Genomic DNA, 24,067 nt, shown 5'->3' on the forward strand with positions numbered 1-24,067 from the left:
AGTATACCTCCGGAAATACTCCAGGCACAAACAAGAAAACTTATCAGTCTGTAAGATATTTTAAGCAGGGGAGCAAGGCATCGGATTTGTGTTTTAAGACAACCTGAATGCTGAGAGGCGTCTGGCTTTCTGCGTTCAGAGCTACCCGCTCCAGCTCACGCATTTCACAGACCCTACTCTGCTCGGCATTCCGGGTTTCTACCGGGGAGATCCCCGGGGGGCCCAGGGCTTCGTAAATTACATTCTGGCAGGGCTCCCACGCTCGTTCCCACGCTGTGCTCCAGGCAACGGACCTGCGCGCTCGAAGCTCCCACGCCGCCCCTTTCCCGCACCTCGCGGCCCGGAACCCGGTAGCTCGGCACCTAGCCCAGGTGCGCTAGTGTTTTTTAACAAGAGAACCGGCCAGGAGGGCAGCTGCGCCAGGATGGCTGCGACTGAGGCGGGCCCGGGCGTGGCCAAGGCTGAGGGCGGGGTCAAGCTTAGGGGCGGAGCCGACGCCTGGTCGGCTGCAGAGCTCTCCAGAGCTCCTGCTGCCGCGATTCGGTCTGGGACCCGGGCCACCCACGGGGCGGTGGGTGCTCTTTGGCCTTGGCCTCTGCAAAGCCCTTAAGGTAAATCCGCCTGGGAGACGGGCAGCTAGAGCGCTAGGGAACCAACGACGGGGGCGGGCGGCTGGCTGGCGGAGGAGGGGAGCGTCCCGCGGCGAGTTTCCCGAGAAAGCTGAACTCGTCCCAAGCTTCTTGTGCATCAGTTTGCACCCGGCGAATTGGTGGCTGTCTCTTTCCGTGCGCGTGGTCTTTGGGCGCGGGAAAGACGCGGAGGTGATTGGATTAATCCGCCTGGGCATAGCCCAGATATCTGTACTGGACTGCTCGGCGCGGTGGGCGCAGTTTTTGCCCCAGAAAGGGCGGGTAATTGACGCGCAGTTGTGTCCCGCGCGGCAGCCGGGTGATCCCCGGGCTCAGAGCGCGTGTGTCAGCAAGGCGTGCCTCGTTGTCCGGCGGCGAAGTTTCATGACTTCTTTCCTCTTTAGGCAAGACTCACTGGGTGCTGTTCCCCCACCCCCCCCGCCCCACCCCGGGGCTGACGCCCGAGGCTCTGCTATGGACGGCAAGACCGAAGTAGATTTTTCCAGCAACAGCTTAACCCCTTTGTGGCGGAGGCGTTCAACCCCTCAGTCCCAGCTGCTGGGCCGGAGCAAGCCGAGGCCCCAGTCCTACCAGAGCCCCAGCGGGTTGCTGATCACGGATTTCCCGGTGGAGGACCGAGGAACGCCCCCCGCGGCGCAGACTCCGGCCCAGGTGCCCACCGCCTCCGACGGCAGGACGATCCAGAGGAGCCCCCTGCTTCTGTGCGCCCATCGGAGGTTGGTGACCAATGGGAGGACCGTCTCCCCGGAGTACAGGGCTGTTTCTCCTCGGCTTCGACGGCCCAAGTCACCCCAGGAACCCAGAGCGGCGTCGGGCGGCTACCCCAAATCCCCAGCGAACGGCACTGCGACTTCGCCCGCGCAGCTGCCGCTGCACCGCCCGCGGACTCCTCATGCGTCTGCCCCCTGCAGCCCCGAGGGGGACAGGGCCGGATTCCCCGCCAGCCCCCTGCTTTCGCCTGTTGCAAGTGCGCTTATCCCTAATACCGCCTCCCCAGGCGCGCGTTCGCTGTCCGGCCAGATGGCTAAGGACCCTGAGCGGGGACCTTCGAGACTCTCTCCCGCGCCCCACAAAAGGTCTTTGGAGCAAAAACTCCCCCTCCAAAGGCTTCCCTCACAGGAGAACGAGCTCCTGGAGAATCCTTCAGTGGTTTTGAGCACAAACAGCCCCGCCGCCCTCAAAGTGGGGAAACAGCAGATCATTCCGAAGAGTCTGGCCTCGGAAATTAAGATAAGTAAATCCAACAGTCAGAATGTGGAGCCCCACAAGAGGCTGCTTAAGGTGCGCAGCATGGTGGAGGGCCTTGGAGCGCCCCTGGGCCCCGCAGAGGACGAGGGCGAGGCGGAGAACGACTTGGACAGTCCGGGCTCTCTGCGGAGAGGCTTGAGGTCCACGTCCTATCGCAGGGCGGTGGTCAGTGGCGTTGATTTTGACAGTCCTACCACCTCGAAGAAGAAGAACAGAATGTCCCAGCCTATTCTGAAAGTGGTAATGGAAGATAAGGAGAAGTTTTCCAGCCTGGGAAGGATAAAGGTAAGAATGGGCAAGAGTGTCGCAAGTTAGGCGTTCACTAAGCCACAGGTGAAGGTGACGGGGGTGGGTAGGAAGGGCACAGAGGAAACCAGAGGTTATTGTTATTTTTATTTTTATTATTTTTTTTCGGTACGCGGGCCTCTCACTGTTGTGGCCTCTCCCGTTGCGGAGCACAGGCTTCGGACGCGCAGGCTCAGCAGCCATGGCTCACGGGCCCAGCCGCTCCGCGGCATGTGGGATCTTCCCGGACCGGGGCAGGAACCCGTGTCCCCTGCATCGGCAGGCGGACTCTCAACCACTGCGCCACCAGGGAAGCCCAATTTTTTAATTCTGTGGTTTGTTGATCAGACCCGTGCACATTTGTCTCTTGCCCGTTCTGTTGCTGGCAGGCACAGCCCAGTTTAATGCAGCTTCATGGGAGGAACTGAAACTCTTACTGTTTTAATTTTCTAAGTTCGGGCAAAAAGTGGGGGACAAGTGAGGAAAAAAAACGCAGAAAATTAAGTATTGGCTGAGTGAGCCCCGAAAAGTTTTAACACAGGTAGCTGAAAAGGGGATGGTGGGCGGGCGTGGATCTGCACTCTTGATTATGTGGTGGCGCTGCCTGGTGCTTGTTTAGAAATGTCAGTCATTCGTTGCTGATTCATCACAGCTGATACAGGAAAACCGATTTCCCTTGAGCCTATTGATTATGTTAATTACTTACACTAGTGATTTAATTACTGAATTATGTTTTTCAGTGGTGATCACATACTAAATACCATTCAGGTAAAATGTAAATTTTAAAAGTCAGTTGCCAGATCACAAAAGACATAGTTTGTCATCTTTGCTGTTTTTGGTTTCTCTCACCACTGCCTGTGGTTGTATCTTATTCCCATTTTGTGCCCACTTAATCCTTGAGTGCATTTAACAAGTTGGTAGCTGAAAACGTCAGGTTTCAATGAATGGTATGGTGTTGCTCCCAGATAAAGGCCTAGGAGCTGTGCTCATTAAAATATTACTAAATATGACATAAAGAAATAGGGAAAACTAGGGAAGGAGATTTTGGAGTGTGCGTGTGCTGTCTTCTCCAGACACAAGACAGATCTCAGCAATCGGGCAGGAATTTATTTTGGCAGCCACATCTTTTCTTGATTAATCAGAGAGTCTATATAAATATCACATGTGTAATACACAAGCAAGCCTGTTTTATTTTAGATCCCATGGCCTTAAAGAAGTTCCATAATATCTTATGTGTTCTTTTTTTTCCCCTCCAACTCTGCAAGTATAGCAAAGTTCAATTTAACAGTGATGGTGAATCATGAGTAATGAAATAAGCTGGACTACTGGTCATTTGAGGATTCTCAAGCTGTATTGACAGAGCATGGGGGATGTTGTACATTTTATTTCACCTTTTTGGTGAGTTGTAGTAGTGTTACGAGTGAACTACTCCAGGGATCATCTGCTGTATGCCTTTGGAAATCTAATGAATGTAGCAACAAAAAAAATACTTTTTCTTAAAATAGCTGTATTTTCTGTTTGGCTCATTCATACATAGTTTGCTTTGCTTTTCCTCTTTTTGCTTTTCTTGTTTCTTAGAAAAAAATGCTGAAAGGACAAGGAACATTTGATGGGGAAGGTAAGCATTTGATTTTCCAGACTTTTATTGCTGTTTCAATGTGGAATATCAATTATAAGTTGAAATCCAACTGAAGTTACAAAAAACTCAAGATGAGAAAAATGTACAACTTCTTCACAAATTATACAGCACAAAGCTCTGCGCTCAGCTCAATTCACCAGCAGTGAGTAAAGTTAATGGCATTCTTTGTAAGCAGATGACTTTGTCAGACCAGTGTTCTGGGATTTTTAATTCTTCTCAACTCTGGCTCCATCCCCACCTCCCTCAAAAAGTGGAGAAAGAGTAAGGGCAAGCTCTAGCCCTTTAGTTAAAAATTAAGTTTGGCATTTAGATCTTAAGTCGTGTTTCCTTTGACTTAATGTTCTTTTCCCCATATTTCTACATTTTAATATCATTTCTGACTTCCTGTTTCCTAATCCAGTTTCAATTTGGGGGAAATCTAACTCTCCTGGCTGACAGAAACATACTCCTAAGAATTTTGAACCCATATGATATTTTTGTGAAGGATCTCAAAAATAAAAGCAGCTTTCACCAGGTGTTCAAACCCTAATCAGATTAGCAGACTTCATGTAAATAGATGGATCCAGTGTCAGTGGTCTGGAAGGGCACGAAGGGAGAAGCCCCAGGTGCAGTGCTTGTAGGGCTGCGGGAGTGTGGTGCAGGTGAGGGTAGTTTCTGTCATGCTTTGAAATGCTGAGATTTCCCAACCTTTAAAGAACAATGAAGAAGGGTATGCCCCTCTATAAGTAAATCTAAGGTAAAACCACCCAGAATTACATCACCTTGGCTGATTACAAAGCATTTCCTTTTACAATTCTTCTAAACATCAGTTCTCATTGGATCATTTAAACAAGACCAGTTTATAAAAGTGTATTTACTGTACCAATCTTAGAAAACTGTTCTCTATGAGGAAGAAACCCAGATACAGTGTTTTAGCTGGCTGGGATAACTTCAGATTTTATAATTGAGGAAACTAGAAGCTGGGAGAGTTTAGTACCTTGTCCACTTTCACACAGCCAGGACTAGGAAGAGATCTGGTTCTTAGTCCCGTTTGCTTCCGCTTATACCCCGTTATGACTGTGCAGGGAACAGAGCATCTACCTAGTATCAGTTCTGAGAGATGCTTTGCATCTTCTGGAATTTGATAGTGGTTTTGGGACCTTTGCCTCAAAGGGTTAAAAATGTTGAGCTTTTGTGAAGTCCGAGGACAGACTTTCACTATAACTAGTTTTATGTTGTTTCCTTTTACAAGGAGCTGTTTCTGTGCACCCTCTCCTCTCTTCTCAGATATGATGACCTAGAAATTCTTTTTCACATATATGTACATGAGGAATGCAGGAGCCTTACAGTTAATGACTAACAAGAATGTAAGTCAGGAAGCTGTGTGGTAGAGTGGTGAGAACCTGTGGTATTGGAACCAGGGGCCTGAGTTCCTGTCCTGCTGCTTCTACTCATCAGTTGAGTGACAGTGAACAAGCCTCAGTCTCATCCTGGGTAAAATGAAGTTAATGCTATTGCCCACGTTGTTGTGAGAATGAATGAATGTATATCAACAACGTCTGCATATATTTTGTGCCACACACTAAGTACTTTAAAGGACACCACAGAGGTGGGTCTATACCCTCATAATCTGCTTTACGTATTTAGAGCAATCAGAGAACAGTAAACTATTGCATAGATTCCAGTATTACTTTAGTAATGGTGCATATGGAACATGCAGTAGTTGCTGAGAGATGAGGCAGATGTTTGCTTGCTTCAGTAGATGGGAAAAGCATTTCAAACTCAGTATATCCCAAACCAAACTCATAATCTTTTCTCTAAAGGTGAATCTCTTCTGGAGTTCCCATTTCCTACTTCTCCACTGTGGGACTTATAGAACTGGGAAACATCCTTACCACCATATCCAGTTGACCCTCATATCCAGCCCATCCCCCCAAGTCTCCATTGTCTTTCAGTGACCACTTCAGTAGCATCCTAATTAGTCCCTTAAGTAGTCAATATTTTGCTTTTCCAGTCTAATAAAGTCCTTTCCTTTTAGTGGATTCCCATTGCAATCGGGATAAAATACAACCCTTACAGTATGAAAGAAACTCAGTCCTTTTGGACTCAGGGTAAAATACAGTTCTTTAACATTGCCTGCAAAACTCTGCTTCTTTGGACTGTCTGGCTCTTCCCCTTAAACTCACCTTACACCCTTTGTGCGCTAGACACCCACACTCCAGTGAATGACCTTCCTTTGTTCTTCTAAGGTAACATGTGTCCTCTTGCCTCAGGGCTTTTACATGTGCTTTTTTTCTGTAGCTCTGTAGTTTCTCAGCTTTCAGATCTTAAGATATTCCTCATTAACACCTCAATGACCCCCAGACTAGATCATATCCTGCTGACAGTCTGTTCTCAGAGCCCCTGTATGTAAGTCTTTGGGTTTGTAGGTATGTATTTGTGCAAGATCATTGTGTCCTCAACTCTAAAACGACTTGCCTTCTCACTTGGAGTAAAAAACCAAAGCCCTTTCAATGACATTGAGGCTAGTCTGCCCTCTATTCATCCCAACCCCCAACTCCTATACTTTCTCCCCTCCCTTACCCTATTCCAGCCACACAGGCCTCCTTGCTGATCCTTGTACATATAGATGCACCAAACAGACTCCTGCCCCTGGGCCTTTGTACTTGCTGTTCTCTCTGATGGGATGTTCTTTCCCCAGCTGTACAGGTGGCTTACTTTCTCACTTCTTTTAGATCTTTGCTTAAATGTCACCTCTGTGAGGGCTTCCTAAACCACCCTGTTTAAAATCTATGTATCACCCCTTGTAACATGCTCCTTCTTTCCCTGTTTTATTTTTCTCCATGGTGCTTATCAGCATCTGATATATTATAAAAGTTACTTGTTTATTTATTGTCATTCTCTCCTCACTCTGATGTCAGCTCCACAAAGAATGAGATTTTAATCTTTTTCTGTTGTTTGTTGCTGTAGCCCCAGTGCCTAGCGGTCGCTAGTGTCTAGTAGGCATTTTTTTTTTTTTTTAGTAAGCATTTTCTAACTATCAGTTGAATAAATACATGAATGAATGACTTCGACTATTTTTCTCATTAAATTTTTAGCTCACGAGGGCATGGGAAATGGCTTTCATTTTCTATTTACTCTCAGCCCTTGGCACATTGTGGATGTACAGTAAATATTTGTTAAATAGATAGACAAAAGGGTGTAAATTCAATTTAACCTAAAAAACAGTGATGTAACGGGACATGACCTTCATGGGTAGTGGACAGAGACATGGAAACTCTGCTTCAGTTGGCATTTCATGTATGGGCCCTTCCCCTTCCCCTGCAGATGAATTGGGGGTAGAGCTGTGTGAGTGAGAAAATCACTTTTTGGTAATGACTCTTCAGTGACAAAATCCATTTGTCTCTTGTTTAACTGGAGACCAAACATCGTATACGTATAAATACAGATGTTTGTTTAGAACAAGTAGCATCAAGATGGGGGGGCAATTAGTGACATGTAAGATTTGGTTTTCTTGCAGAAAACGCTGTTCTGTATCAGAACTACAAAGAAAAGGCCCTTGACATTGACTCTGATGAAGAGTCAGAGCCTAAAGAACAGAAATCAGACGAAAAAATTGTGATTCACCATAAGCCACTGAGGCCTACATGGAGCCAACTCTCTGCGGTGAGTGTGTACCTTCTCTTTTTGTATCTGTGGGAGTGAGAAGACCAAGTTGTGGACATTATGCCTAGTTGTGGTTTTAATTTTTTCTACCAGTGATCCTGTAACCCTAAGGAGAAAGACTCTTCTTTTTAGATTGTGAAATATTTCTTGAAACTCTGCAGGCACTAGTGAGAACATGAACTTTGACAGTTCTGATCAGAAAAATTTATCAGGTTTTTATAAAATAAAAGACTGATGTACCATGGACTCTGGAAACTCTTCCTACTCAGTATCTTTTTTTTTTTTTTTTTTTTTTTTTTGCGGTACACGGGCCTCTTACCGCTGTAGCCTCTCCCGTTGCGGAGCACAGGCTCCAGACGTGCAGGCTCAGCGGCCATGGCTCACGGGCCCAGCCGCTCCGCGGCATGTGGGATCTTCTCGGACCGGGGCACAAAGCTGTGTCCCCTGCATCGGCAGGCAGACTCTCAACCCCTGCGCCACCAGGGAAGCCCCCTTACTCAGTATCTTTTCTTGTTTTCTTTATAGAGTGTGTATGTAGTGGTAGCTTAATATATCCTGAGCTTTATCGTAATTATGGCTATATATACATATGTATATGTATGATATATGTATATATGTATATGTACCTACGCACAACAGGGAACTTATTATACTTCTTCCTTGGAAATTTCATTTGATAGGGACACATTTATATTTTCTTGAAAATGATTAATGAATGGCATTCTGTTCTATCTCCCCGTGTGCATCTTTTGTTTGCGAGTATCTGACACTTTTGTGTTGATGAGTAATTTCTCCTCTCTGCATCAAACATCTTTTGTTTTTAGCTGTAATTTCTTTTCCTCCTGGCTTAACAATGTCACAGTGTGATGCTTAGTTTACTTGACGTGACTTTGGGTACAGCATTTGTGGGCATCTGATGCATTACCAAGTAGGAAGGAATTCCCGTGGCTGGCTCGGGTGGTGGGAGCGTTGCATGAAAAACAGGCCAGTGCACCTCTGTGAGTCCTTTGGCAATATGGGAGCAGAAGTGATTCCCTCTTAAGCCGAAATGAGCATTGTTCAGAGTCAGGAATCTTATGTATTTAGGGAACCCGTCAGCATAAGTGAAGAAGTTGTATATGTTGGCGCTCATAAATTTGACCATGGAAATGGGTGCATGTTGATAACGGGGATGACTTCTGGCTCAGGCTCTTCCTCCCCTCTTCTGCCCTGTATTGGAATTCAGAATTCTAGAAACCAAGCCCTTTCTTCCTGTCTCTCTCACACCCCCTAATTTTGTTCTAAGGAGAAGTTATGTATTTCCACTCCCCTCACGGTGTGACACCCTTAGTGTTATGCCACAGATTAAAATGCCTACGGGGCAGAGCAGGTGGTGTTATAAGTGATGCTGGTGAGTGTAGGTGAGGGGAAGTGGCGGGGACTGTGGTCCGTAGGCCTTGTATGAATTGAGCAGCGGACACTTAGTTCAAACCAGCCCCGTGTTACAGTATTTTCTGATATTTAAAAAAGAGAATACAGAAAGCCAGATTTTTACGAGTATTATCCTAATTCAAATTTTAAAAACTTTTGTATGAGGGCTTCCCTGGTGGTGCAGTGGTTGAGAGTCCGCCTGACAATGCAGGGGACATGGGTTCGTGCCCCAGTCCGGGAAGATTCCACATGCAGCAGAGCGGCTGGGCCCGTGAGCCATGGCCACTGAGCCTGCGCATAGCAGCCTGTGCTCTGCAACGGGAGAGGCCACAACAGTAAGAGGCCTGCGTACCGCAAAAAAAAAAAAAGTGTTGTATGAGCCCAACAATATCTATGGGCCAGACTTGGCTCCTGTGCTAACAGTTTGCAACTTCCGTGATGCTTCTGTGAATTTTGCAGTGGTGAGGTGGTATCATCTGTCCACAGAACCGGCATGTTGGTAGCCTTATTCCGTAATCTGATGACCTTGTGGTATTATATACCAATGCAGATACTTGGAAAAACTGGTGACAAGGCCCACACAGGCCAAGATGGCTCTAAATGGCTGTCATTCCATTGTTGGTATGGACCATTTGGTAGCAGATCCTCAAGAAGAAAACTGGATTTTTTGAGTTCTTTCTCTGGGACAGCAGCTGCGTTTGTTAGCACAGGCCTAAATCCTTCTGTTGTTCTCTGAATGCTAAACAAAAATGTGTACTTCTGTGTCACTTACACTCTGCTCCAGCTTAGCTTTAGTACCAAAAACCAGGCTGCCATATTTATGCCTCCTGGAGTTTGGCTTTCATTTAGGTTAACAAATGCACACTGAAATAATACTACATATCCTTCAGTACAACTTGAAATATGGGCATGTGTTTTATTTGGCAAAGGATCAATGTGCTGATGCGCCTTTTGTTAACAAGATTGATATCAGAAGACTATTTGGTAATAAAATGTAAAGCTATAAAATGGGTTCTAACTGCAGCGTGTGTTATCTTGGATTTGAGTGTTATCAGGAGGCTTGTGTGTATTTATTGTGTTGGTGGCAATTACACTTAATCAAAGCAGCATGATTGGACTTTGCCACTTTGCATCACTTGGGCACCAGCCTGCATTTTCTTTGTGCCTTTTGTGTCTCTGTTTCACTTTTTTTTTTTTTTTTTTTTGGTACTACATCAGCAAGCGGACTCTCAACCACTGTGCCACCAGGGAAGCCCTCCGTTTCACTTTTAAAACATCTTAATTTTTTTTTTATTATAAAGTACTTCAAGCATGTAGAAAAATTAAATTTGTGTAACAGATTTCCAGGTACCTGCCATCCAGGTACCAGCTTGAACAGATGTTAACATTTTAACATATTTATTTCAGGCTTTTATTTTTTGAGACAGATTCAGTTAACTGTCCTCCTCTCCAGTCCTTTTCTCTTTCCTTCCTCCCTAGGGGTCATCACTGTCCTGAAGTTCTCTTCTGTCCTTCCCACGTGGGTTTTCTACCCACTAAAAAGTTGTAAGCAGCTCTGGCTTTTAGGGAAAACAACAGAAAGCAGCGATTACTTTCCTAGAAGCCTAGCAATTAGTAAATATCCAGGTTGCAGTTAGGACCCTAAAGAGAAGAGGCTTCATGAATTATGAAAAATGTCAGGATGTTTTCCGTAAGGGGTAGACACCTCCGTTTCTCTGTCTGACCTTGTGCCCTGATCTCTCCTTGTAAAGGGGCTACAGTGTTTAGGGCAGGTTTTGGAACACTTCGACTTTCCATCATCTTTCCATGCTTAACTTTTTTTTTTTTTTAAATAAGTAAATTTATTTATTTATTTATTTATTTTTAGCTGTGTTGGGTCTTCGTTTCTGTGCGAGGGCTTTCTCCAGTTGCGGCGAGCGGGGGCCGCTCTTCATCGCGGTGCGGGGGCCTCTCACTGTCGCGGCCTCTCCCATTGCGGAGCGCAGGCTCCGTAGTTGTGGCTCACGGGCTTAGTTGCTCCACGGCATGTGGGATCTTCCCAGACCAGGGCTCGAAACCGTGTACCCTGCATTGGCAGGCGGATTCCCAACCACTGCGCCACCAGGGAAGCCCCCATGCTTAGCTTTTAATAATACCAAATAAGTAGGGTAGTCCCCATCCTGTCTTTAACACAAAACTCTTCCTCGAGTAAGGCCTTGATCCCAGAAAGGGAAGAGGACAAAGGGTTTTCTGGCAAAGGGGTTAGGTCTCAATTTGGCATGTATCTTGACTTTCTACTTGGGAAGGGTGCGTGTGAGCACACCTGTGCAGTAGCTGCTGTTGATTGTTTTATTTTGTAAAAATCTCTTACCTTTTTTTTTTTTTTTTTCTGTATGCGGGCCTCTCACTGTTGTGGCCTCTCACTGTTGTGGCCTCTCCCATTGCGGAGGCTCCGGACGCACAGGCTCAGCAGCCATGGCTCATGGGTGCAGCCGCTCCACGGCATGTGGGACCTTCCCGGGCCGGGGCACGAACCCGTGTCCCCTGCATCGGCAGGCAGACACTCAACCACTGTGCCACCAGGGAAGCCCAAAAATCTCTTATCTTTGTTGCCAACACATGACTGCCTCCTGAGGTGATGAAACTTTTATCAGTTGACTGTAAGAAGCATCCAGTATGCAGGAGACTCTTTAGAAGAGCCGCAGTTTGCAGTCATTTCTGGTTGTTGTGTAAGGTCCTGAAGCCTTCAGTCTGTATGTAATTTGTCTTTGTGTGTTTGTTTATGATGTGTCTCCTTTGGTTTCATTGGACAACCACGAAAGGTGGTTCTCCGTGTATGGTGTTGGGACAGGTTTAACTGTTGCACTGTGGTCACCTAGGAATGAGGGAGAGTTAGAAATGAGTAAGAGAGGCGTTTAGTTGGGCCCTCGTAGAATAGAGAAAGTCTAGGCTTCCCTAGTTGGATTGTAGTGACTTAGTGGTGAACGTGGGTAGCAGTGTGGCTTTGCTGACAGGGTCTCCATGTGGAAGTGGGGTGTTCCCCATTGTCAGGAACACAACCTGAGCTCCATGCTGTCATGAGATGGTGCCAGGCTTGCGCTTCCTTCACTTGCTTGTCAGAGGATATTGATCTACTCTTCATCAGAAATAGAGGATTTCTTCATTCCAGGGAACATAACTTTATGCTGGCCTTCAGGCCTTGGGGAACACTAATATATGAGAAATAAATGATCGTGGTTACCAGGTTTTAGTTGGTCATAAGTGGAAGAAATTTGAGGTTTCAGTTTGAAAAGTCATTTTTGTCCTCCAGAGATCTGTGCCCAGAGATAAAGGAACCTGCCATACACAGGTGAATGGCCCAGCGACTCACCTAAAATGACATCGTGAGGACTGAGACAGCAGTTCTTGGATCTCTGGGCAAAGCTTGTGGGTTTGAAGAAAAGTATTGATTGTATTATTAGTGTGGGATAGAACACGGAGTACCTGCTACAGTTAGTGCTAGGTGGGTAGCAGCTGAGTCCTCCATGCAAAGTGAGCTTCAGGTTTCTAATCAGTTTCATCCTTTAATGGGCTCCCAGAAGGATTTACAATATTACTGAAAATAAAAAATCAATCTTGAAGTCTTTTTGCTTTTTGTCATAACATGACCCCTACCCCCATCACGTACTATGCATTGGACTAAAAAATGACAGTTGCGAAACCCGTGTTTGTTTTGTTAAGTTCCGTGACAGCCCCAAAGCCACACTTGCCAGCCATGGCCTGACCCCATTTGTTTGCCATGGGGTGTGTTTGTGTAATTTCCACCGCCTTGACACCCCAGGTACGTTTGACAAGGGTGCTCGGGCTCCAGAGTAAAAACAAGCACACAGGCCAACTTTCTACTTGGATTCAATACCGAACGCAGTCATCTGACATACACCTGCTACAGTCATCTTCTTACTGGACTCTTCCTTTATACTTGCTGACACGTGGCTTTATCAGTAATCTGAAATCATTTTGAATGTTTCTTCAGTTTGCTCAAAAATTTTAAACTCTATTCTGGAACTGGTTTTTTATGTTTTCTTTAAAGTACGTCTTCAGCTGTCCTTAGTGTGGCTAACTAGGTTCATAGCTAGAATTAGGACTTTGGTCTCTTGAGTTCTGGAATCAGCCCCTAAGACACACATAGTTTGCTCTGGTTGACCTGGAACTGCTAAATGAGAAAGGGCGATTTGAAAAATGGCCATTTGATTACCAGTGTAATTTCATTCAGTGGAAAATATAACACGCTTTGGAGGCTTTAGCAGTTCCATTTGGTGGGACTTATTCTTTTAGAATCTACACCATGTTTATTGTGAAAGACACTGTTTTCTACTGAAAATCAGAGCTCAACACATGTAATAAATCTGAATATCCTCCTGTTTGCAGAAATGCTTAATGCATATAGAGGTCATCAACAATTTCATCCTTTTCTCGTACATTTTCACACTTGTCTGAATTAATTTTGCTTAAAATAATCTCTTCAGTCATAGAATTTTCCATTTGCATTTTTGCAACATAGCAGGCTCATAAAATTATTTTTTTACCTTAAATGGTGATTAATACCTTTTATCATATCTTTCATGTTTAAAAAAATAGAAAAAACATTCCCATTTTTCACATCTGGCTTACTTTTGGTCCTTACAATGTAGACAGTTAGTCAGGGCTTTAGACGTGTACTCGCGCACACTGTTACGTTGGAGAGTAGGTCTCCTGGAGTGTTTGTATCTTTATAAACAGAACTGGAGGTCCATGTGCCTGGACCTGGGAACCCCAGCAGAGATCCTGGTCCAGCTAAGAGGGCTGGAGCTGGGATCTGCTTAGCCTGGGGCAGGGAGCGGGCTCTGTTACACTCTTGTCATTTCAGTACAATTAGATTGTGGTGTTCCCTCAACATTTTAAAAAATTGATTTTGACTATATAAGCAATACATAGCGCATGTTCCATGAAAAAAATTAAACATTTCAGATGAGACCAAAGTCTCTTTTGATCATGTCTGCAATCCCAGTCTCTTTCGCCTTCTGTCTAGCCAATGCTGTTCTCAATTTGGTAACGCTCTTCTTGAAATCCACGTATATACATGTAAGGAAAAAATAAAGATTATGTGCCTTTATATAAATGATATACTGTGCAGCTATTACAACTTGTTTTTTTCCTGAACAGTGTGTCTTATAAATCATTTCACGTCTCTACACGATGATATTCAGTGTTCTTTCTAGTCTCTGGGTTAGGCTATAGGATAGATATGCATTTCGCCATCTTTCTTTTCTGGGGAGCTATACCTGTTTTGAGAATCTGATAGAAGTTGTGAGCCATAGACCTTCTCTTTAGAAAAATGCACACACAAGTAGATGTGTGAAACTAGTTTATACTTTTTGTTTTTTTCAGTTTCAGTTTGGGAGTATTTTTTTCTTTTGACTTTATCTCCAAATACTGGGGATACCTCACTGTAGCTCCCTGTGTATTGAGTACATTTCCGTGTTGTTCATGTCACCTTTAGAAGTTTTTCTTTTTCTGAATTATAGCGATGGTGGAACTGTAACCCCTTCTGAAAAATATATAGAGATTGAGAAAGGAACTACTCTGGTTGGAGCTTAGTAAGCAAAGGGCAATTGAGTGGTAGATGTGCCAATATTTATGTTGTTGATTCTATGGAGAGAACAACGGGTTGTGAAAATGTGGGTGTGTGTGCCTTAGGCCCTGAGGGCAGGTACGGAGCAGAAGAGACAAGTGCTCCAAGAAAGTGGGAGGACATGAGGCCAGGGGTGTTTCATATTGGTTGGTGTAAGTACAAAAGGAGGTGTTTCAACTGGAAACCTAGACCTGGGTCCCAGACAAAGAGGGTCTTATTTCATTGAGCAGAAAACTGATGAGAGAGATTGATGAATGATTCCTTCATTCACGTAGTCTTTATGGAGGCCCCTGTTGTAGGCAGTGGAGATAGAGCACAAACAGACTCCACTTTGCTTTCATGTCCTTACTGACACCCTGAATGGCAAGACAGACACTAAATTATCCCACATGTACATGTAGAATTGCTGTGTTAATGCTGTGAAGGATGTACTTGTGCTGCTCTGAGATCCTGTGGGAAGGGCACCTGTCTGGGCAAGATGCTGTCAGTCAAGGGAAGGTGGCAAAGGAGATGACAAGAGCTGCCATCTGATCAGCTACCAGATAAGTGTCAGGTCAGAGACGTTGTTAGAGGGGAGGGTGCAGGCTGGAGGAGTCCCAAGCAGAGAAAACATCACGAACGCTATGTGGACCCTTCGGGGTGATGGAGGGTCAGAGGATTTGAGAAAAAGTCAGTGCACCTGCAGCTTCTTGATCTCTTTTCTTCCAGCCTCTACCTGTTGGGGGGTCCAGAGGCTCCATCCTTGGGGTTCCTCTTTTATCTGCACTCCCTGGGTGATCTCATGCAGTCTTGTGGCTTTAAATACATGATCTACTCTGATGACTTTCAAGTTTCTGTCTCTAGACTGGACCTTTCCTTGAGCGTCAGACAAGGATATCCAGCTTTGTTTCTGGTATCTAACCAGCATCTCAAAGTTAACCTTTCCAAAAGTTGACTTCTGATCACTCCCTTCTCTCCCACCCAAATCAGCTTCTCTCATAATCTCTTCTTTTTCTCAGCAAATAATGACTCCATTTTCTACTTGTGAAGGTCAGAACCCTTAGAGCCTTTGCTCACTCTTCTCTTTCTCCCATAACTTACTTCCGACTTGATGCAAAGTCTTTTGCCTGTAACTTCAGAATAGAGCTACTTCTCTGCTGCCACCCTGTCACTGTGGAGGTGGATTGTCCCCATTGCTTCCCAGCTCAACTCCCTGCATCTACGTGGGTCCGTTTTGGTCTCTTCTCCGTATAGCAGCTATATAGTTATATTGTTGAATTGTGATCCTGTTAAAATGTACTGAGATATTGTCCCTTTGTTCTGAACCTTCAAGTTATTTCTTACCTCTACTCAAAATAAAGGCCAAGCCTTACAGGGGCCAGGGTGGCTGTGTATTCTGGCCCCTGGTTACTCTCTGGACTCATCCCATGCTTGCTGCTCAGTTACACTGGTGTTCCTCCAATACAAGGTGCACTCTGCCTCGAGGCCTTTGCACTTGCTGTCTCCTCAGCTTCCAATAAATAGCTCTTCTTCCAGTGTCTTCCTGACACTTACCCCTCTAACATACTATGTGATTTACTTTTCTTGTTAATGGTCCATCTACTCCCACTGGAATAAAATCTGCATGAAAGCAGAGATTTTTGTCTGTTATGTTTCCTACCCTATTCCTAGTGCATCATTGCCTGACTTACAGTAGGCTTGCAGTAAATATGTGGTGAATTTATGAGTGAATGTATAAATGAATGAGTAAAGGCAAAAACCTAATCCCATAAGTGAAAATAACAGCCAAAAAACTCAGCAGGGAAAACAGCGAGGAAGTTTCCTATTTAGGGCTATTTGGAGGCTGTTTTTAATTTTTATTTTAAAGGACAAATTCTTGACACTTTGGCTACCTCCTGGATTTAATAAATGTCTTTGATACACTAGGAAACTTGGTATCTTCATAGTTTAGAACTACCTATGGTAGGTATTTGCATACTATGAAGTCAAATTAAATTACAGCCTCCCTCATCCTCCACTTGGTATTTCTTTTGGGGAGGTAGACGGATGCATTCAAGAACAATAGGAGTCTGTAGGAATATAGTGTAATTAGGTAAAAGGAAAGAAGGCTCGGTTACTTTGAGGAGTTCTGAATAACTGTGGGGAAAGGCTCTATAATACTGAGCTTGCACTTGGGAAAATCATCCATTAGATTCTTGTATCTGCCCTCTTGACCTTAAGATGTCCCCTTGTGGTGTCTCTTGTTTTGGTCCAGTGATGGGGCTATTCATCAGAGCCATATCCACAGAGTGGTTTGTCTCCATGATGATTGATTACAGAAACTGTCACCATCAAAATTACCATTGAATCTTTAAATGTGGAACTAGTGCTTAAAAACTTTTTTCTCAATTTTGGTTGATTTATCCAGAGTACTTATAGCCTGTTGATGTTCTACATGATTAATCCGTACTCTTACGTCTTACAATCATTATGGCATTTATTATCTGTATATCTGTTATCTGGGGGGATGAGGACCATAGCCAATGGACAGCTTCTGCAGAAGGAAGTATTTTTGCCAGTAAAAGGAAATTGCAGAGTATTTTCCCCTTTAGTGTAGGAGATAAACTCTGCTATCCATCCAACTGCAATAACATAAAAATGGAGTAGTTCATATTTGGGGCGGCAGGAAACCCTGCTTCTGGCGGTTATGTGCAAAGGAGTATGGCTGTTGTCTGCTCAACTCATATTCAGCTGGGGTTAAGTTCTCAGTGTGAGCAGGCAGTGCAGATAACTGTAGCTATGGGACCTGTCATTGGATCATCATAATATTAATTTATTTACATGCAGTTAAATTATTAACACAGTGTTTGCCGAGGAGACTGTGCACCAGGGATTATACTAGGTCATTTCACTCAGCTTATGTCGAGCTTGTGACAATACCGTGAGAGCGGGTACTATTTCTCTACTATATATGGAGGCAGCTGAGACTCCGAAGTGACAAATAGGGTTACTCTCCTACTGTTTTCTTTAGGGTCTTGAGGTTACCTGGAACAGAGCCTCTAGAGTTTCGCTAAATACCGGATGTGTAGCCAGGGCTCTGGAAGAGCCGGAACCACATTTCTATCTGGTACTTGGCCAGGAATGTGACTGCGTCTCAGAAGTGGCCTGTTGGCTATTTCTTCTCATGAATTGGCTCATTTGCCCTTTCTGCCAGGTCTGTCTTCTGTCCTGAGAGCTCCTGCATACTCAGAGTTTCTGAGTTCTTGTAAATTAGACTTGAGGTTACCTAGTATGGTCCAGCCCCGCCTCATGTTATCCTTTCAGCTTCCATGTATAGCTACCCAGGTCAATTTCTTTCTTTTTTAAACATCTTTATTGGAGTATAATTGCTTTTCAGTGGTGTGTTAGTTTCTGATGTATAACAAAGTGAATCAGCTGTACATATACATATATCCCCATATCCCCTCCCTCTTGTGTCTCCCTCCCACCCTCCCTATCCCACTCCTCTAGGTGGTCCCAAAGCACCGAGCTGATCTCCCTTTGCTATGCAGCTGCTTCCCACTAGCTATCTATTTTACATTTGGTAGTATATATAAGTCCATGCCACTCTCTTACTTCGTCCCAGCTTACCCTTGCCCCTCCCCGTGTCCTCAAGTCCATTCTCCACGTCTGCATCTTTATTCCTGTCCTGCCCCTAGGTTCATCACAATCTTTTTTTTGATTTCATATATATGTGTTAGCATACAGTATTTGCTTTTCTCTTTCTGACTTACTCCACTCTGTATGACAGACTCTGGGTCCATCCACGTCACTACCGATAACTTAATTTCATATCTTTTTATTGCTGAGTAATATTCCACTGTATATATGTGCCACATCTTCTTTATCCGTTCATCTGTCGATGGACACTTAGATTGCTTCCATGTCCTGGCTATTGTAAATAGAGCTGCAGTGAACATTGTGGTACATGACTCTTTTTTGAATTATGGTGTTCTCAGGGTATATGCCCAGTAGTGGGATTGCTGGGTCATATGGTAGTTCTATTTGTAGTTTTTTAAGGAACCTCCATACTGTTCTCCATAGTGGCTGTACCAATTTACATTCCCACCAAAGTGCAAGAGGGATCCCTTTTCTCCACACCCTCTCCAGCATTTATTGTTTGTAGATTTTTTGATGATGGCCATTCTGACCGGTGTGAGGTGATATCTCATTGTAGTTTTGATTTGCATTTCTCTCATGATTAGTGATGTTGAACATTGTTTCATGTGTTTGTTGGTGATCTGTATGTCTTCTTTGGAGAAATGTCTATTTAGGTCTTCTGTGCATTTTTGGATTGGGTTGTTTATTTTTGTGATATTGAGCTGCATGAGCTGCTTGTATACTTTGGAGACTAATCCTTTGTCAGTTGCTTTGTTTGCAAATATTTTCTCCCATTCTGAGGGTTGTCTTTTCGTCTTGTTTATGGTTTCCTTTGCTGTGCAAATGCTTTTAAGTTTCACTAGGTCCCCTTTGTTTATTTTTGTTGTAATTGTCATTTCTCCAGGAGGTGGGTCAAAAAGGATCTTGCTGTGATTTATGTCAGAGAGGGTTCCTCCTGTGTTTTCCTCTAAGAGTTTTATAGTGTTTGGCCTTCCATTTAGGTCTCTAATACATTTGGAGTTTATTTTTGTGTATAGTGTTAGGGAGTGTTCTAATTTCATTCTTTTACATGTAGCTGTCCAGTTTTCCCAGCACCACTTATTGAAGAGGCTCTCTTTTCTTCATTGTATATTCTTGCCTCCTTTATCAAAGATAAGGTGACCATATGTGCGTGGGTTTATCTTTGCACTTTCTATCCTGTTCCAGTGATCTATATTTCTCTTTTTGTGCTGATACCATATTGTCTTGATTACTGTAGCTTTGCAGTATAGTTTGAAGTCAGGGAGCCTGATTCCTCTAGTTCCGTTTTTCTTTCTCAAGATTGGTTTGGCTATTTGGGGTCTTTTGTGTTTCCATACAAATTGTGCAATTTTTTGTTCTACTTCTGTGAAAAATGCCATTGGTAGTTTGATAAGGATTGCATTGAATCTGTAGATTGCTTTGGGTAGTAGAGTCATTTTCACAATGTTGCTTTTTCTAATCCAAGAACATGGTATATCTCTCCATCTGTTGGTGTCATCTTTAATTTCTTTCATCAGTGTCTTATAGTTTTCTGCATACAGATCTTTTGTCTCCTTAGGTAGGTTTATTCCTAGGTATTTTATTCTTTTTGTTGCAGTGGTAAATGAGAGTGTTTCCTTAATTTCTCTTTTAGATTTTTCATCATTAGTGTATCGGAATGCAAGAGATTTCTGTGCATTAATTTTGTATCCTGCTACTTTACCAAATTAACTGATTAGCTCTAGTAGTTTTCTGGTAACATCTTTAGGATTCTCTATGTGTAGTATCATGTCATCTGCAAACAGTGACAGCTTTACTTCTTTTCCGATTTGGATTCCTTTTATTTATTTTTTTTCTTCTCATTGTTGCGGCTAAAACTTCCAAAACTATGTTTAATAATAGTGGTGAGAGTGGACCATCCTTGTCTTATTTCTGATTTTAGAGGAAATGGTTTCTGTTTTTCACCATTGAGAATGATGTTGGCTGTGGGTTTGTCATATATGGCCTTTACTGTGTTGAAGTAAGTTCCCTCTACGCCTACTTTCCGGAGAGTTTTTATCATAAATGGGTGTTGAATTTTTTCTGCATCTATTGAGATTATCATGTGGTTTTTATCCTTCATTTTGTTAATATGGTGTATCACATTGATTGATCTGCATATACTGAAGAATGCTTGCATTCCTGGAATAAACCCCACTTGGTCATGGTGTATGATCCTTTCAATGTGCTGTTGGATTCTGTCTGCTAGTATTTTGTTGAGGATTTTTGCATCTATGTTCCTCAGTGATATTGGCCTGAGTTTTCTTTCTTTGACCTCATTGTCTGGTTTTGGTATCAGGGTGATGGTGGCCTCGTAGAATGAGTTTGGGAGTGTTCCTCCCTCTGCTATATTTTGGAAGAGTTTGAGAAGGATAGGTGTTAGCTCTTCTCTAAATGTTTGTTAGAATTCACCTGTGAAGCCATCTGGTCCTGGGCTTTTGCCTGTTGGAAGATTTTTAATCACAGTTTCAATTTCAGTGCTTGTGATTCGTCTGTTTATATTTTCTGTTTCTTCCTGGTTCAGTCTGGGAAGGTTGTGCTTTTCTACAAATTTGTCCATTTCTTCCAGGTTGTCCTAAAATGGACATATAGTTGCTTGTAGTAATCTCTCATGATCCTTTGTATATCTGGAGTGTCAGTTGTTACTTCTTTTTCATTTCTAATTCTGTTGACCTGAGTCATCTCCCTTTTTTTCTTGATGAGTCTGGCTAGTGATTTATCAATTTTGTTTATCTTCTCAAAGAACCAGCCTTTAGCTTTATTGATCTTTGCTATTGTTTCCTTCATTTCTTTTTCATTTATTTCTGATCTGATCTTTATGATTTCTTTCCTTCTGCTAGCTTCAGGTTTTTTTTTTGTTCTTGTTCCTCTAATTGCTTTAGGTGTAAGGTTAGGTAGTTTATTTGAGATTTTTCTTGTTTCTTGACGTAGGATTGTATTGCTATAAACTTCCCTCTTAGAACTGCTTTTGCTGCATCCCATAGGTTTTGGGTTGTCATGTTTTCATTGTCATTTGTTTGTAGGTATGTTTTGATCTCCTTTGATTTCTTCAGTGATATCTTGGTTATTTAGTAGTGTATTTTTTAGCCTCCATATGTTTGTACTTTTTACAGATTTTTTCCTGTAATTGATATTTAGTCTCATAGCATTGTGGTCAGAAAAGACACCTGATACAATTTCACTTTTCTTCAATTTACCAAGGCTTGATTTGTGACCCAAGATATGATCTATCCTGGAGAATGTTCCATGAGCACTTGAGAAAAAAGTGTATTCTGTTGTTTTTTGGATGGAATGTCCTATAAATATCAAGTCCCTCTTGTTTAATGTGTCATTTAAAGCTTGTGTTTCCTTATTTATTTTCATTTTGGATGATCTGTCTATTGGTGAAAGTGGGGTGTTAAAGTCCCCTACTATGATTGTGTTACTGTTGATTTCCCCTTTTATGGGTGTTAGCATTTGCCTTCTGTATTGAGGTGCTCCTGTGTTGGGTGCATAAATATTTACAATTTTTATATCTTCTTCTTGGATTGATCCCTTGATCATTATGTAGTGTCCTTCTTTGTCTCTTCTAATAGTCTTTATTTTAAAGTCTATTTTGTCTGATATGAGAATTGCTACTCCAGCTTTTTTTTGATTTCCATTTGCATGAAAAGTGTTTTTCCATTCCCTCACTTTCAGTCTGTATGTGTCCCTAGGTCTGAAGTGCGTCTCTTGTAGACAGCATATATACGGGTCTTGTTTTTGTATCCATTCATCCGGTCTGTGTGTTTTGGTTGGAGCATTTAATCCATTTATATTTAATTTAATTATTGATATGTATGTTCCTATTACCGTATTCTTAATTGTTTTGGGTTTGTTCTTGTAGGTCGTTTCGTTCTTTTGTGTTTCCTGCCTAGAGAAGTTCCTTTAGCATTTGATGTAAAGCTGGTTTGGTGGTGCTGAATTCTCTTAACTTTTGCTTGTCTGTAAAGATTTTAATTTGTCTGTCGATTCTGAATGAGATCCTTGCTGGGTAGAGTAATCTTGGTTGTAGGTTTTCCCGTTTCATCACTTTAAATATGTCCTGCCAGTCTCTTCTGGTTTGTAGAGTTTCTGCTGAAAGATCAGCTGTTAACCTTATGGGAATTCCCTTTTATGTTATGTTGCTTTTCCCTTCCTGCTTTTAATATTGTTTCTTTGTATTTAATTTTTGATAGTTTGATTAAAATGTGTCTTGGCATGTTTCTCCTTGGATTTATCCTGTATGGGACTCTCTGCACTTTCTGGACTTGATTGACTATTACCCTTCCCATGTTAGGGAAGTTTTCAACTATAATCTCTTCAAATATTTTCTCAGTCCCTTTCTTTTTCTCTTCTTCTTCTGGGACCCCTATAATTTGAATTTTGGTGCATTCAGTGTTGCCCCACTGGTCTCTGAGACTGTCCTCAGTTCTTTTCATTCATTTTTCTTTATTCTGCTTTGCAGTAGTTATTTCCACTATTTTATCTTCCAGGTCACTTATCCACTCTTCTGCCTCAGTTATTCTACTATTGATTTCTTCTAGAGAATTTTTAATTCAGTTATTGTGTTGTTCATCATTGTTTATTTGCTCTTTAGTTCTTCTAGATCCTTGTTAAACATTTCTTGTATTTTCTCCATTCTATTTCCAAGATTTTGGATCATCTTTACTATAATTACTCTGAATTCTTTTTCAGGTAGACTGCCTATTTCCTCTTCATTTGTTTGGTCTGGTGAGTTTTTGCCTTGCTCCTTCATCTGATGTGTGTTTCTTTGTCTTTTCATTTTGTTTAACTTACTGTGTTTGGGGTCTCCTTTTCGCAAGCTGCAGGTTTGTAGTTCCCATTGTTTTTGGTGTCTGTCCCCAGTGGCTGATGATTGTTTAGTTGCTTGTGTAGGCTTCCTGGTAGAGGTGAGTGGTGCCTGCGTTCTGATGGGTGGGGATGGATCTTGTCTTTCTGGTGGGCAGGGCAGCATCCGATCGTGTGTTTTGGGGTGTCTGTGAACTTAGTATGATTTTAGGCAGCCCCTCTGCTAATGGGTGGGGTTGTGTTCCCTTCTTGCTAGTTGTTTGTCATGGGGCATCCAGCACTGGAGCTTGCTGGCCTTTGGGTGGAGCTGGGTCTTAGTGTTGAGACCGAGATCTCTGGGAGAGCTCTTGCGAATTGTTATTATGTGTGGCTAGGAGGTCTCTGGTGGTCCAGTGTCCTGAACTCGGCTCCCCCACTTCAGAGGCTCAGGCCTGACAGTAGGCCCGACCACCAAGACCCTGTCAGCCACACAGCTCAGAAGAAAAGGGAGAAAAAAAGAAAGAAAATAATAAAATAAAATAATTAAAATATAAAAGTAATAAAAAAAAAGAGAAGAGAGTAACCAAACCAATAAACAAATCCACCAATGATAACAAGCCCTAAAAACTATACTAAGATAAACAAAACAATCAGAAACATGTCAGTCGCAGACAGCAAAACCCCAAGTCTACAGTTGCTCCCAAAGTCCACCGCCTCAGTTTTGGGTTGATTCGTTGTCTAATCAGGTATTCCACAGATGCAGAGTACTTCAGCTTGATTGTGGGGATTTAATCTGCTGCTCCCGAGCCTGCTGGGAGAGATTTCCCTTTCTTTTCTTTGTTCGCACAGCTCCCAGGGTTCAGCTTGGATTTGGACCCACCCCTGCGTGTAGGTCGCCTGAGGGCGTCTGTTCTTTGCTCAGACAGGACGGGGTTAAAGGAGCAGCTGATTCGGGGGCTCTGGCTCACTCAGGCCGGGGGATGGGAGGGGTACGGATGTGGGGCAAGCCTGCGGCGGCAGAGGCCAGCGTGACGTTGCACAGCCTGAGGCGCACCAGGTGTTCTCCCAGAGAAGTTGTCCCTGGATCCCGGGACCCTGGCAGTGGTGGGCTGCACAGGGTCCCGGGAGGGGAGGTGT

General features: G+C 43.3%; 1 protein-coding gene across 1 annotated transcript in view; it reads left to right on the forward strand.

Annotated features, from left to right (window-relative positions):
* Positions 1-1,103: 1,103 nt before the first annotated feature.
* The window catches only part of ARHGEF26 (Rho guanine nucleotide exchange factor 26), a 148,176-nt gene continuing 125,212 nt past the window's right edge, over positions 1,104-24,067 (forward strand). The window contains exons 1-3 of the mRNA XM_024769139.1: positions 1,104-2,183; positions 3,762-3,801; positions 7,322-7,467. Coding sequence (XP_024624907.1) covers positions 1,104-2,183; positions 3,762-3,801; positions 7,322-7,467 — 1,266 coding nt within the window. The remainder of the gene's footprint in view (positions 2,184-3,761; positions 3,802-7,321; positions 7,468-24,067) is intronic.

This window comes from Neophocaena asiaeorientalis, unplaced genomic scaffold (assembly GCF_003031525.2).
Source record: "Neophocaena asiaeorientalis asiaeorientalis breed wild unplaced genomic scaffold, Neophocaena_asiaeorientalis_V1.1 scaffold118, whole genome shotgun sequence".
Taxonomy (NCBI): Eukaryota; Metazoa; Chordata; class Mammalia; order Artiodactyla; family Phocoenidae; genus Neophocaena; species Neophocaena asiaeorientalis.